Source organism: Coptis chinensis, chromosome 3, assembly GCF_015680905.1.
Source record: "Coptis chinensis isolate HL-2020 chromosome 3, ASM1568090v1, whole genome shotgun sequence".
Lineage (NCBI taxonomy): Eukaryota > Viridiplantae > Streptophyta > Magnoliopsida > Ranunculales > Ranunculaceae > Coptis > Coptis chinensis.
The window spans coordinates 119,990,795-120,007,610 of NC_141458.1; the positions used below are offsets into that span (position 1 = coordinate 119,990,795).

The 16,816-nt window shown below is 37.1% G+C and overlaps 1 protein-coding gene across 1 annotated transcript; it reads right to left on the reverse strand.

The window, feature by feature from the left end:
* Window positions 1-4,565: 4,565 nt before the first annotated feature.
* Window positions 4,566-13,982, reverse strand: SMU1 (transducin family protein / WD-40 repeat family protein). Its single transcript, XM_086596966.1, is given in 17 exon segments — window positions 4,566-4,811; window positions 5,134-5,185; window positions 5,442-5,542; window positions 6,060-6,167; window positions 6,254-6,313; window positions 6,406-6,513; window positions 6,515-6,533; window positions 7,114-7,241; window positions 10,434-10,529; window positions 11,287-11,340; window positions 11,424-11,510; window positions 12,102-12,205; window positions 12,292-12,375; window positions 13,023-13,071; window positions 13,285-13,437; window positions 13,523-13,733; window positions 13,852-13,982. Coding segments are annotated over 17 exon segments (1,542 nt in total). The 5' UTR covers window positions 13,881-13,982; the 3' UTR covers window positions 4,566-4,712.
* Between the last annotated feature and the right edge of the window lie 2,834 nt (window positions 13,983-16,816).

Consider the following 16,816-nt stretch of genomic DNA (forward strand, 5'->3'; position numbering starts at 1 on the left):
GAGAGATGTGAGACATGTCCGTAATTTGAGGAAGAACTTGATTTTTGTGGGGCAGTTGGCGGATGAAGGTTATGTGACAACCTTTACTGGTAATGCTTGGAAAGTCTCTAAGGGTTCTATGATGGTGGCAAAAGGAAAGAGGAGTGGTACTCTCTATAGGACCATTGATGCATGTGTTTCATTTGCTATTGCGAATAGCAAAGAAGATCCGGATGTGTGGCACCACAGACTTAGTCATGTGAGTGAGAAAGGAATGCAAGTCCTTCACTCAGTTGGAAAACTACCCATGTTACAGTTGACTGAGTTTGGCTTCCGTGAGAACTGCGTTGAAGAGCGGAAGCGGGTAAGTTTTCAGAATGTAGGCAGAATTTTGAAAGTAGAAAAGCTTGAGTTAGTCCATACAGATGTCTGGCGGCCAGCTACAGTCTCCTCCCATGGCAGAAAGTCATATGTTGTAACTTTTATTGATTACCACACGAGAAAGGTGTGGGCATATTTCTTGAGACATAAATCTGAGGATTATGGAGTGTTCAGGAAGTGGAATGCCAAGGTTGAAAATGAGACAAACTTAAAAGTAAAAGAGTTGAGATTCGGTAATAGAGGAAAGTACGTTGATGCAGGTTTGAGGAATGATTGTGCAGATAATGGAATGGAGATGGAATATACTTTGTGAGGGATGCTTCAACCGAACGAGGTGGCAGAGTGTATGAACAGATCATTGACAAAAAGAGCTAAGTGTATGCGTATACTAGCAGGGATGCCCAAGCAGTTCTGGGCAGAGACCATTAGCACGACATCTTACCTGATCAACAGAGGACCGCCAGTTAGGGCTGGCAATGGGTCGGGTAAGAACCAATACCCAATCCGATCCGAACCAATAAAAGCGGATCTGGGACAGGTAGTTAGCATATTGGATCGGTTCTGGGTCTTGAAAATCAGAACCAGACTCTTATTGGATTGGTTCTGGATTAAGTATGTACCGAACCATTATAGGCCTGATCCGATTAAAATTTTTGGTCTTATTCTTCCTAATTTTCCTCCACCATATATTTCTATTACAACAACATTACAATATTTAAAGTTCCAAAATAAGATATGCAAAATACATATGTAATATTACGATATGTTTTTTACATAACAAAAAGATGGTTTCTATCTAAAGGAAAATCCTCCCTTACAAATTTGGATTTAAAATCATTCATTATGCCTTTTGGATTTGTGTATCCTGTTTTTGTGTTTAGCAAAAAAAATTATTTAATATTTATATAACGAAAATTAGGATCCAATTATAAAGAACTTGGTTCACCGGATTGAAATTGAGCTTATTGGTTCGGAACGGATCGGATTCGGAATCAAAAAAAAGTTTTCGGTTCGGTTCTGGTTCTCTAACTCAAATATCCATTCGGGTCGGGTCCGATTCTGGTCTGTATTGTTAAAAAGCGGATCAATTTTGGATTTGCATATATCCGGACCGATCCAACCCATTGCCAGCCCTACCGCCAGTATCATTGTCACGCACTGATGGCGGTGTGCCACAATGCTATGATAAAGCATTGGAGGTTGATGATGCGAGCGAGTGGGAGCTTGCAATGAAGAATGAGATGAAATCCTTCGTCTCTGATTACACAGTGATATTTTCTCTAGTTGTGAAACTAAATACTACGATGTCAGTGTTAAGTATTGTTGCAGCAGAAGATTTACACTTTGAGCAGTTAGATGTGAAAACTATCTTCCTCCATGGTGACCAAGAGGAAGAGATGTATGTGCAGCAATGTGAGTGTTTCATTGAATTGGGTAGAGAGAATATAGTATGCAATCTAAGAAAGAGCTTGTATAGTTTGACACAAGCCCCTAGGCAGTGGTACATGGTTTGCACGCGCCTAGATATTTCCCGTGCAGTGGGAGCTGTTAGCAAGTTGATGACCAATTGTGGCAAACAGTACTGGGAAGCAGTGAAGTGGATACTGTGGTATCTAAGAGGTACTACTGATGAATGTTGTTGTGTGAGGGGTGATGTGTACTTGCAAGGGTATATTGATACAGACTTTGAAGGTGAAGTTGATCGCAGGAAATGCACTACTAATTATGTCTTTATAGTGGGAGCTACTGCAGTGAGCTGAGACTCACAATGGACAAAGACAGTGACTATTGAGAAGCTGAAGCTATGTCTAGCTTCAATTGGTCTTCTAGTTTGAAGATCGTAGATGAAGCACACTATTATGCATTGGAAATGCATGGAGTTGATTTACTTTGGTTATCAATCTCCAAGTGAGAGATTGTTAAGTATGGAGCTTGATCACCACGTGGTTAGTTTCCAAATCGGAATTGGAAACATGGACCCGCCAGCACTACTTCTCCTAAACGGTGATAAATAAGTAAATTGGTTTTGGAAACAATCATTACTTTGGTTCCTCACGTTCTCTATAAATACCCCAAGGTATTTGAGAATTAATAAGACACAACTAAGAGAGCTCATAGTGTACGGGGCGCGTAGTAAGTATATTATTAAAGCAATAATTAGTATAAGGCAATACCCAAACCACGTAAGTTCCTTGTGTTCGTTTATTCTTTGTTATTTTATTATTGCTTCAGTGGTTGTATTGGTGTTTTTGTTTTGTCATTGATTCCAAGATCTTGAAAATAATTGTCATTAGTCGGGATTACTGTGATCTCTAATTCCTAACATTCTTCCCCAGTTCTCTTGTGTATATAAAGTATATTATATCCATTCCATTACCATCAAACTTCCTTATTTGATGTAGACCTCTAGTGTGCCGTAAAAATCTATATAACAAAGAAGGGAGGAGTGGGATGACAAATTCCACCTCATAAGGTGATATTTGGTCGTGCCACCCCCTCACCATATCCACTAGATTGTTTTCTTGGGGCGAGTTTAAAAAAATTTCTCACCTCACCCACCCCACCCAAAAAAAGTATGGACTGTTTTTGGGCTCTGGAAACATGAGTAGAGGGGTGGATGTGCCGGGCGCGCTGATGTATCCGTCTTGCCGTATCGAGTGCGGTGCGGATGTCGTCGGGCGCGCGGTATCAATGCGGTACTCTGGAAACATGAGTAGGAGGCGGATGTGCGTCGGGGACGCCGAAGCCAAAAGGCGCACGTATATGTGTCGTACTGGGGGCAGATGCGTGTCCAGGGCGCCGGGCGCACATATCTATGTCGTACTGGGGGCGGATGCGCGTCAAGGGAGCCGAAGGCGTCATGATATCATATCATATGCATGGGGGCGGATCTTGGCGTCGGAGAGCCGAAAGCACGCCAGATATCGGATGACGGATGTGATGCATCGGTAGCGCCGGGCGCGTGTATCCTGGTATGTCATACCGGAGGCGGATGTGCACCAAAAGCCGCCAGCGATATCGTATGGCGTAGGGGCGGATGTGCATCGGGGATGCCGAAGGTCGCGTATCGCGGTCGATATAGGAGGCGGATGTGGGGCCGAAAGGGCGTGCGGTATCATCACGTAGGGCGGATGTCATCGAAGACGCCGAAGATCCGCGTATCATCTTTAGGGGGGTGGATGTGCGTTGGGGGCGCAGAAGACGCTCGTATCTATTCCATACCGGGGGACGGATGCGTCGGGGGGGGCACGAACGGCGATATATATCGTAATAAATGCGTGACGCCGCGCGGCCGAAGGCACGCAGCGTATCTCTCATCATCTGGGTGAATGAATCGGGTGAAGCGCCCGAAGGGTCATATATGATCCGTGCCATCTGAGGGCGGATGCACGTCGGGGACACCGAAGACACACATATCTGTGTCGTAATTCACGAGCAAATACTATGATACGGTATTTTTCAAGTTTTTTATTTATTAGATTTGTGAAGTGTCTTCAGTGTCTTCGAGTGATTTTATGTAGGAGTGTTTCTTAATAATAGTGCATAGGTAAATAACTAAGCATGCCCAATCAACGCATATACAACTGTTTTAATTTATTTATTTCAGTGGATTATAAAATATTAACACTATATATTGATTATGCATTTGCCAATCAACATTCAACAAGTTCAAAAGTTTAAACAGAAAAGCCTCAACTCAAATCTGGACAAGGAAAAAAACTAAAGCAGCCGGCCAAATGCAGAAAAGTAATAGGGTTAACTAGTATTACCCCACCAGATGAGCCAATTATAATTTTCTCCCTACTAGTTTTTTTTTTGTAGTTGGGGGAATCCTAATTGGCTCATCTAGGGTAACACCGTAACACTAACTAATGTAACTCCCCACCCACAATCTTTTGCAGATGAATTCATCACTTTTTCAAACAATCGCAAATAAACTCCATTTGTCAAGTAGTTGTTTGTTAAAAGTTAAAACTTACTAATTTTGGCTCTAACACAGTTATCTTCAGCTTACAGCCTGAACACATGCCCTCAAGGTCGTAAGTCTATTTATTCTAAACCCCAAAAACTTGCACCAAAGCTCTTTCTGTTGCTGTAATTATTTGTTGAAAATAATAACCAGTGTGGTCGAACCATCCCTTTCAGCTCCAACAGGGGAAATTCAACTCCATTTAGTCACCAACTGCTAAAAATAATCAATCAAATCAACTCTAACGCAGTTCTGCTATAGTTTCTCCAAGGAATTACAGATGCCTCTTGATTCAAAGCCATGCAACAAAGGTTAACAAGCACAAATAATTTCCAAGTTCAAACTATTTTACAGAGGATGCAAATGGATTGACTGAAAAAAATCAAGCCTTCCATAGTTTCATTGTACAGTCTTCACTATATGTAGCAACCAAATTCCTATGAGGGTGGTGTGTAACGCCAATCACGTCCTTTTCATGTACCTGTCAGTTACCATAAAAACCCAATACATAAGAATGTTCCAATAATAGTAATCAATAAACAAAGGAACCACAAATATAATAACCAATTTAAATATTATTATGGACTCGACGTTGACACTTCCCCAACCACACACCGGAAACCCATATGCACGGAACACCATACTCATAATTAAACTCTCCACACAGTGAAGGCAAGAAGCATCCCTATAGAACTAATGTGCATTGATCCCTGTAGTTCAATGCTACTGACCCAGTTCATGAAAAATCACAATGTTACAGGTGAAAATAACCATAATGGAAGAAAGCAGTAAATGATGCTTACCTTAATAAGATTCTCAAGCTTACCGGACTGGTAGCTGAAGCAATACACGTTCCTACAGATTAGAAAAAGATCCAGAAAATGTTTAGTTAAAACAAGTAATTAACCATATTAGACAAAAAAAGAATACTTGGCAGAGAAAAGTTATTATCAAATCTGGTAGATAGTAGCTAATGTGTCACTAGGAAGAAATTATACGTTTCATTTCATTCCAAGGAAAGTGCGTGTGCAATCCAACCTAGCATGTATTTTTGTGCAAGACATATAGTGAGACATCAGACTTACTGGGGCTCAAACAAGTTACACTATACCTGTCTTCACCAACACAATAAATCCATTCCCCTTTCGGAGATACACAGGCCGCAACAAAATCCCCACCTTCTCTCTTACCAGATGAGAAACTCTTCACAACCTGCATCGAGAGTAAGAGTATGTACATTTGAATTATAAAACCCTTGACATACCAGAAATGGCAAAAAAAATGATCGGATATACTAATAAAACTTAAATAAATATATTGGACTAGATACAATAAAAGAAATGGAACAAAAGTTTTTCAGTTTTTTCGAGAAATCAGAACTGTATATAAGCTACAGGAAAAGAAAATCGAAACGACAATTAACAAAAGAGCAGTATTTATGAAGGGAATAATTATCAATGTTGTAGTCTTACAGTGATGCACTACTGAAAAAACCCCAGCTAATTTGATAAAGAATATTGACACTACGCATTAGAAAATTTATAAATTCAGAGAACGCAGAAAACTTGATACTAAAGTGGCTGTGAAACAGATTTTCACTAGGGGCAAGATGCAACATGAACAATTTCGATCTCTCATGGAAACAAAAACTCGAGTAGAATGACAAATGAACTGTTTCTAAACGAAAAAATTCTTAGTCTCTAGTACCAAGATGAGTAGAATTAAGTACCTGCCCTTGGAGTGTCATGAGGTAGATTGATGATGTCTTGTTACACACTATGATGTGCTCTGGATTTTTTGGGAATAGATGAACAGAATTCACAGATGCATCACCACCCTAATGAAATCAAGAAGTAAGCTTAGAAAGAGTGAGAAGGAACATTCCAACTTCAGAGAGGATGCATTTAATACAACTGAAAGTACCCTTAAAGGTGGTGGCGGTTTGAAAGTCTGCAAACAATCAGTAGTCTTTGTATCCCACACCTGCAATAAGCACCAAAAAGTGATTGTTCCAAAGCTTGTTGAGAGAACAGAAAAGGGTGAGGGGAGTTACAATATCTCTGCAAGAAAAGTACCTTGACTGTGCAATCACTAGAAGCAGTGATAACTCGAGCTCCATCATTCGTGAAGATAGCATCATTCACATATGAATTGTGACCCCGAAATTCCTTCAGCAACTTCCCCTGACTTGAGGCCATGGATTCTGCATTGACAACAAGTAATAAAAGTGAGATTTAAAAATACTATAGTCCCCCCCCCCATTTGTAAGATCCAACGGTAATGCTTCTTCATGTGAAAAAAAAAACTTCATCTCGTAGCCGTTGGATCTTGCAACTGGGGACTGGGGACTGGGAGGGGTGTATCCCTAACTAACCCTTATAAAATTCAATGAGAAGCCCTCTCCACCCTGGTAATAGACTGTTTCAATTGTGAAAGTTTATTTCATGAAGCATACATGAGTAGGGAACTAGGGATAGACAAGGAGTTATTCATGTTCAAGCAAGTTTCAACAATACCATTGTAACGGTTACAGGTATACGGATCTGCTGAAACTAGAACACTCCAACTAGGTTGGCACTCCCTAGCCCACTCACCTTATTCCATCCCACCTCATACAAGGAAGCCAGCCTTAGCAAGGCCCCAAGTAAAGAAACACTAGATACCCAAGTCGCTATAAAATTACTCGCCACTTAAATGGCTTTCTTCTCCATGGAGAACCATTTTTATCAAGTTATATATTACAAAACATAGAGATCAGGACTTTAAAGGGATTTGGAGAAAACCTTGCAGTACTGTCAAAGGATGCACTTAGTAGCTGAGTTCCATCTCGAGAGAAAACTAGACTTGTGACACCCTGCGAATGTGCACGTTCAAGACGGCGCAAGCATTGTCCAGTTCGTATACGCCAAACCTGAAAAGTTATATCTCAGCATGGAAGCTACTTAATACTTATCATATTCCTAAGCCCCAATATATAACTAATGTGAAGTAATTGCATCAACAGTAACATCAAAATGTTATAAGCTCGGCTATTTTGGCATAAGCTGACATTAGTATGTTAGGAAACCTCAACCTCTGCTCTTAAGAAAGAATTTTCATTGTAAGCAAGAGTGCCTTCAAAATATATTCATGAGGATTGAACACATCGAACAATACTAAATCTCCAACCAAGCAAGCAAGATACACCTACTGCTAATTTTTAAAATTCACTTTCTCTCGTACACTCATATGTAAGCACCACAAACAAGTATAGTTAGACTATTCAACTATATACCACCATATGGTTTGGCTTTATCCTACATAAGCATGTTACAGAGGTAGTCGTCAACTCGTAAATTGTACAAGTATCATTTTTCTATTATTGTACGCTGAAGTAAGGGGATTGAAGTTGATGTCGATATTATTGCCATGTACTGATCTTATCATCAGACTATATTAGGTAATGTTAGAATTAAGTCATGCAGATAACATATTCTTATCTCTAGTTCTATAGCTCAACAAGAATGACATAAGACGATATTATTGCACTGTAAAAAATTGTGTTTTGATGAGAAATTGAGTGATTAAGAAATTTCTGTTTCAGTTAATGTTATGGAGGTTTTCTAATAGGAAAAGTGCTATTTGAGATGACAAGTTTGTAACTACTGTACTGTGAGTATCGATCTGATCGCTTAATTGAAATGATGTTGGCTGTGTGTTCAGTGTGTTGGATGTACTTCTTTAACCAAACCCAATTTCTTAAATTGCATTTGTTTAGTTATTGTTTAAGTTTAACATATTGATCGAAATGCAAAATTTATACTTTGAATGCCACGTACATACATTTCTTATCTGGTGATCAGGTGATGAACGTACTTTCAGGAAAGATAAAATTGTATTGAACAGTTGTGGTGTTGAGATTGAAAATGGATAGTACAGCAGAGAATTAGATACTGCTGGGAAAGTGAGAATCAAATCACTTTAGGTATTATTGAAAAAAAAAAAAAAAATGTAAGCAAGAGTGCCTTCAAAATATATTCATGAGGATGGAACACATCGAACAATACTAAATCTCCAACCAAGCAAGCAAGATACACCTACTGCTAATTTTTAAAATTCACTTTCTCTCGTACACTCATATGTAAGCACCACAAACAAGTATAGTTAGACTATTCAACTATATACCACCATATGGTTTGGCTTTATCCTACATAAGCATGTTACAGAGGTAGTCGTCAACTCGTAAATCGTACAAGTATCATTTTTCTATTATTCTTAACTCGTGAATTGTATCAAATCACACATCATAAGATTCATATAGTAAATAAATATATACTAGAAAGTAGGCCCGTGCATACGCACCGGCTCTTTTGAAAACATGTTCAACAATCATAACTATATACATATAAAAAATTTCTAACAAATCGTGATTCCCGCTTTTAGTCGCTAACCTATTGTAATTTCATTACAAATCGTTTTAATTAAGTTTTAAAAACCCGTTTTAATTTTCTAACAAATTGTTTTAATTAAGTTTTATAAACCCATTTTTTAACCACCCCGTTTTAATAGTTGACTTAATTTAAAAATATGATTTCCGTTTTAATAGGAGAATGATTTTCGTTTTAATTAGATATGCTATATTTTTTCTTTTCAATAGGGAAGGAATTCCCGTTTTAATAGGAAAAAGATTCCCGTTTTAATTAGAAGTGTTATAATTTCTTTTTTCTAATAGAGGAGGAATTTATGTTTTAATAGGAAATTGATTCCCGTTTTAATTAGAAGTGTCTAATAAATAGGAAATGAATTCCCGTTTTAATAGGATATGATGATGTGGAATTTTAATAGAGCTCGAAAAATACCTTTTGTGGGAGTTTTAATATTAAGATATAGATTTAAAGATATAATATAGAGTAATATATGCATATCACCAAATGAAAACATTTTCTTATATTAACTATATTTGTTACATATACTGGGTCAGACACCCACTTTAAATAGCACTTGGCCACAAAAACTCAATGTTAGTCCTATCAAAAGCCAAGATATTTTGCATAAAGGAGTAGATACCTTAATGTAGATCTTACTGGCGGAAAGCTTCAGTTTAATTGAATCTACACTTTAATTGAAACACAATTAAAATACGACCTAAAAATCACTCTTTTATTAAATCTCTCAATCACAAATCACACACATAAACACAACAACTGAAACCCTAACTACAAGCCCATTATTTAAAGTAAACCTAGAAAGCATAAACCAATAGGAACACGACATGTGTCCAACTAACTAATGGACTCGAACCATGGGCTTGGACTTAACTAAAGGGCTCACACCCATAACATGTAGAGGGAACATAGGCGTACACCTATGACACTGACAGACTCGACTAATGTTCTACATCATACCTACTGGCGGCTGACACGTGTAATCAAAAACACATAAAATGAAAATAAAAAGGAGGGAGCCAAACCCTAACATAATGTCTGATATTCTTCCTCAAACAGCTAATTCGTTTGATCTCATCAGTTTCTAATCAATGCATGTGCTTTGTATTGTTAACCTACTCAGATTGGGAATTGGATGATTCCAACATCACCGGTTGCAAATCTCAAATCCATGAGATTTTCACTTATCAAAAAAGAAAAAAATAAAAAATAATATGTATATATATATTATCACTGGCTACAAAAAGTAAAATCGTTACAGTTATAACTCAAATTTTACAAAATTTAATTACTTCATATATATCGCCAGAGGCTAAGAGATTTTAACACCCCAAGAAGCGTGCCTTGTGGTAAACTCATCTTGACAATTTTATGAGGCACCAAAATAAGTTATGAGACTATCGCATAGCCTCTTGTCAGTGCTCATATTGCAATTTGCAACCCCATGACTCTGTTATTTACATTATATTGCCCTGAATAACTTCATACGAGAGACAATTTTGTTATGTTAAATAGTTAAAACAACTAAAATGGAAAAAGAATTCTAATCAGCTAAAAGGTATGAGCCTTACAAACCCAAACACAGACCACTAAAGCAGGAAAGTGTGAAAAGAAAAGTATAAGAGAAATGAAACCAAATAAAGAAGTTCATTGCAAACCAATATTTTACATACACATACCTTGATCTTCCCATCTTGTGATCCAGATGCCAACATCTCAGAATCTTTACTAAAGTCAACACAAAGGACAGCATCATCATGCATCATAAAAGCATCCTGCAGTATTCCATGGCATGTTGAGAAATAGAGGGGAGAAAGAATGAGTTAGTTCACCATACTTAAGTCACAAGAGAGTGCACTGGTGCATCAGCCACTTGGTGCCATTAGTTGGGATTTGTAGGCCCATGTGCATACTTTGGCAGGTTTATCCTATAAGTAATGCAACTCTCTAAAGAGTAAAGCATGTTTGAGCAAGGCAAGGAACTAAAAGAAGGCCCTTCCGGACAAAATTGCAAGTGGAGAAAATGCATCACGTTCAAACAAATGCAGGACTGGATTTGCAAGCTTTAAAAGGTTGAATACTTTATGTGTCACAAAATTGTTTGGTGGGAAAATGCATTAGAGGAATGAAAGAAAAGAAAAGGTATATTAACACCCACGTTGACATGGAAAGTTGTTCAGGAGGTTTTATTTCTAACCCCTTTAAATTTTAAAAAAAAATGCCAAAGCTAAAATTCATTTGCCTTCAATCAAGAATGCTACTAAAAAAAAAAACTTGTCTGGAAAATGGAAATTATTCCTACAGGTAGTTTCAATTTGTAATGATTGAAATTAATTTATTCTCATATTCATCACAAAACTTGTTTTTAGTGAGACCAATCCATTAAATATAGAAAGAACAAAAGGATTAAGAAAAGGATAACATAAAAGTTTCTCAAAGTAATTCCATCTTTTAGATATGACAAACTCAAAAGCAATTTATCCACACACAAAAAAATAATGAAATAAAAAAATAAACTGAAAAGCAACTCACGTCGGCTTGGTACTGGAGATCCTTTTTGAGCTTCCCACTAATGTGGTCCCACACCTAGAAAGAGATCCATAGGTCAGACCATGTAATGACCCTCATGAAAAGAAATACACAAACAATATTTTCCAGTCCAATAATACCTCAATAAATCCATCCACAGAGCAAGAAACAAGGAACTGCCCATCTGGAGAGAAACGAGCGGATTCTGGATGACTTTTCTTCGCAAACTGCACAAAGGCATTTTCAAACACATAAAAAATACAGAAAAAATAAATAATTGGAAAACATGTTCAAGCAATATCCCATATGTATAAAATAAGTTCCTCGTGGAGGAAAAAATCAGTGTCCATCAGTAGCAACAACTGAACATATGATTGGAAGAATGAAGCTAAACTGTTGACATAGACATTCAATCATCCATTGAAAGACTAAACTGAACGAGCTGGATACCAAATTCACGGCAGTAAGAGGTAACTATTCCTTGAGAAGTTAACAAAATAAGCTTAACAAGAAGACATTCGACTAGTTTACAACTAATATAATAAAAAATCTTTGTACTCCATTAGTTTGGGTAACCAGTGGGATTTGAGATAAAGGATGGTACGGAATCCACCACATGAGAACTAATTTTTCCCCATGCGAAAAGAATGAAAGACATTCTCAACGTTTTCTTTCCTTGTATTGTGTAGTCTCTAATGACTTGGTTGGAAAGCTGAGGAAGAGGAGGTGAGGACAGCTACTTCTGACTCTGAAGGGATTCTTAAAAAAATATATAATAATAAAAAATAAAAATGGACCACTATGATTATATAATTCACCTTAATAGTGTGTCCGAGAGTTGTTGGATACATGTCATCTTCATCTTGTTTCATTGCAGCTGTTCCCCGAAACAAGTCAAACTGTGTTCCTGGTGGAAGCAAACCTGAAAGAGCCAATATCTGATACTTCAGCAAGACATGCATATATAATATGTTTGCCAACAAGTAGGAATTAATCAATTACACTAACCTTGGTGCTGCTGCCATTTCAAAGCCTGACCAATCAGAGCCATTAAACGTGATGGTGGCACCACAGTAACTTCAGCAGCAATAGCTGGAAAATGTGGGAGAGGCATATCAAACAATGAAAACACACAACATATATGTAGACCAGTATTCCAGACATGAGCGTCATAGATTCACAGAATATGAAATATCAATATATCATATAAAATATGCAAATTTGTCCTATAACCTATCCACTTTAGGTTCAAGAGCAACATTTCCACCGATATGCGTCTTCAGCCAAGAGGTTACAGGCATTGCTTGCTAACACCTACCCACCAATGTGGGAATGTGAGCATATCTGCAAACACGGTTGCTAGCGAAAATGATTTAGTAGTTCTCAACCAATTGAATTCTGCTATAAGCATCTAATGTCTTTAGCAGATGAAAATACTCCACTTAATCAAATAAATCCTCATTACAAAAAGAGATCCCACCAAGAACTTAAAAACTAACAAAACAATTGATGTAGTTATCTTGTAGAGCCGTAGGTAATGATTACAGACATTTCCAATTTCGTACAACCACTTAACCAAGAAACCAGCTCTGGAAAGCCGATTACCTCAGTAAAGAGTTTTGGGAACATCAATAAGTGAAACATCTACTCTACACAAACAAAAATTTGGGCTGAAACAAAGGTAACACTTACAGCCAAAAAAGGAAAAAAAAAATCTCAAAGAGAGACGAAGAATATACCTTGAGCAATTTGTGCACGGCGCTTTTCCTTTGTTGCATCTTGATATGCCTGTCACAGAATGAAAATTTCTTAAAAATTTGTTTACTCCTTAAGCAATAACTAGAGGGACGACAACTGATTGATCAAAAACATCACACCAAGAATTGTGAGTTAGTGGACGTTACAGAAACATAATAGACTAGCATGCAATAAGGTAAACAAATACACTAATAAGAGTGATTTAGCGAGAGCTAAAAAAACAGTCTAAACCAGTATGCTAACCTCGTTCGGGTCAAAGTATGTCCGAACCAAAAGATGCTCCAGTCTCAAATATCTTTCAGGTTGCTCCTGTTTCATGACACCCATTGCTTGCGTCTGTCTTAAAATAGCTCGTGCAGTGTCTAACTCTCGAAGTTCAATCATTTCAAGTACAATCTGTAAACATAGACAATAATGTAACCCATTACTTCTAAAAAACAAAAATAAGTGCAACCGTGTCACATAAAAATAATGCACGGACCTGTTCATACAAATCTTCTAGCTTCTTTCTAGGAAGTTTAAGCTGTGCTACTTGCGGCAATATCGCATCCCACCTTCCACTATTAATATCAGTAGCGAATGTTTCGAGGCTATCGACTGTATTCAAAGATACTTGGCATTCACTTTGCAGTGTCTGAAAAGTTTGGTTCAAAGAATTCTCTTTGCAAAATTGTAGGACAATCTTAATAACACTGCCAAAATAAATAAATAAACATTACCACATGTCAACAAGCTACCAATCAATTAAGCGTGTTAACATAGTTCAATTAATCAAATAAATTCTAGAGAGAGAGAGGGAGAGAAACTTACTCGCGAGCTTCAATTTCTAGGGTAGACATGATTTCTGTTGGGAAAAAACAAGAAAAAAAATAAAACAAGTCCTTATAAACCCTACAAACTAATAAATAGTAAAGATTTGGCGCTTAAAACCGCCACTACCCAGTTACTCAAGTCCAGTAAAGTTGGGCCTTGTAACTAAGCCCATTGGGCTTTAGCATTAAATCTGGGCCTGGCTATCTTACCTAGGAACAATATTAGGGCTGTCAATGGATCGAACTGATAAAAAAATTGGGAATCCGAAACTGAACTAAACCGATAATATTATATTTCATCCAAAACCGAACCGAATTGATAAAATATATTGTAACCCGAAACCGAACTGATCCGAAATCGAAAACTATAAAATCAATTAATTTTAGCCACACAATTAATAAATATATATAAAACTAATCAAAAATATTACTAAAATATCATTTTATTGGTTAAGGTTCATATCGGTTCACACAAATCTAAAACCAAACTAATATTCAGTTTTGGGTCGGTGGAGGGCAAACAAAATTATGAAAATCCAAACCATTTTTTATCAATTTGGTTCGGCTCGGTTATGGGGTTATAGAACCCATTGACAGCCCTAGGAACAATCATCCTTTGAACACGTGCACATACATGTCGATGTCATGTTTGCTTTTGTACGCTGAAGAAGGGATTGATGTATGTCGATGTCATGTTTGCTTTTGTACGTTGAGGTAAGTGGATTGAAGTTGTCGATATTATTGCCATTTACTGATCTTATCATCAGACTGTATTAGGTAATGTTAGAATTAAGTCGTGCAGAAAACATATCTTATCTCTAGTTCTTTAGCTCAACAAGAATGACATAAGACGATATTATTGCACTGTAAAAAATTGTGTTTTGACGAGAAATTGAGTGATTAAGAAATTTCTGTTTCAGCTAATGTTATGGAGGTTTTCTAATAGGAAAAGTGCTATTTGGGATGACAAGTTTGTAACTACTGTACCGTGAGTATCGATCTGATCGCTTAATTGAAATGATGTTGGCTGTGTGTTCAGTGTGTTGGATGTACTTCTTTAACCAAACCCAATTTCTTAAATTGCTGGCATTTGTTTAGTTATTGTTTGAGTTTAACATATTGATCGAAATGCAAAATTTATACTTTGAATGCCGCGTACGTACATTTCTTCTCTGGTGATCAGGTGATGAACGTACTTTCAGGAAAGATAAAATTGTATTGAACAGTTGTGGTGTTGAGATTGAGATTGAAAATGGATAGTACAGCATAGAATTAGATACTGCTGGAAAAGTGAGAATCAAATCACTTTAGGTATTATTGCAAAAATAAAAAAGGGGTTGCTTTATTGCAATATATACGGACACGTATCTTTATGTAAATCAATAATTACCATTTGTAGGTCGGTTAAGTAGGTCAAATTAGTAGATATGTGTATTATTGCGCTTTTAGGTACCCTTTTGCTAGGGGCACCACCAATATATTTCATTATTTCCGTAACCCAACATGTGAGTATGTGACCCAACCTACCAACTCATATCATAGATGAAACAAATGCATCCATAATACACCGCCGTTTATTTTGGTGTGCATGTTGACCGTTGAAGCTAAAAGTTTAAAATAGGGTTTTATTATGCAAGAGAGTAGCATAAGACCAGTTGGCGCGTCAATGGACAAAAATTTGAAGTATTTCTATGTAAATCAACTATTACAATTTGCAGGTCGGTTAAGTAGGTCAAATTAATAGGTATGTGTATTATTGCGCCTTTAGGTACCCTTTTGCTAGGGGCACCACCAATATATTTTATTATTTCCATAACCTAACATGTGACCCAACCCACCAACTCGGATCATAGATGAAACAAATGCATCCATAATACACCGCAGTTTATTTTGTTGTGCATGTTGATAGTTGAAGCTGAAAGTCTAAAATAGGGTTTTATTATGCAAGTCAGCAAGTGTAGCATAAGACCAGTTGAGCGCGTCACTGGACAAAAATTTGAAGTAGGGTTAAATTAGGATTCCCCTAGATGAGCAAATTAGGATTTCCCCTCACTAGATGGGAAATTAGGGTCTAAAAATAAAAAAATTGTGTATTTTGGAGAAAAACCCTAATTTGCCATCTAGGGGGGGGTGGGGGTCAATGGCTTTTCTACTGGGAGGATAATACTAGTTAACCCAAATTTGAATACTTATCGCGAAATAGATCAAGGACAAAATTTTGAGGAAGTTGAGTCTCTATAACGCCATGTTTTCCCTTATCTCGGCCTTTGACATGAAAGGATTTTATAATAATGGCAAAGAATTTTAGAATCAACACTTAATTCCAAAATATAGGAGGTAGTGTCTGCCGGAATAGATAAAACCATATGTGGATCCGTTCTATTTGAGGGAGCAATTGAAAAAACACCCTATATGGGCTCCATAACTTGAAAAGTATCAATATTTTTATTTTTGAAGATAATTTTAGAGGTTTTTGGGTGTAAAATAAAAGGTTTCAAATAAATGTGCGGAGTGTAGTTGGTCACTTGGTTGAGCTATTGCATGTAGTCTTCCATTATTGAATATATAAACTCAGGTACGGTTCGAAATTAGTTTCTAATTTATTATTTTATGTTTCCAATTACAAAATGAAAACATGTGTTCTTAGTGTGAGTCCAAGAAGTGACATGGCGATTTACTAGGTCAAACACAACGCCATTATACCATAAAATAAAAGTGTATTTTACAAACTTTCCATAAACTATATTATTCATTTTTAAAGTTCTACATTGTAGAACCCCTCCAATATAAGTTCTTCATATCAATTTTTCTCCTCTAACTACACCTTAAAAAGCGGATGTGCCTCCTTATTTTTGAGGGCCTGCATTGGTGATGCCATTGGAGTATTAGAGAGATAAGTGCGCCATGCATGTATTGGTTGAAATGGACGTAGTACAAGGGCCTAAATAGATGTTCACGACCAG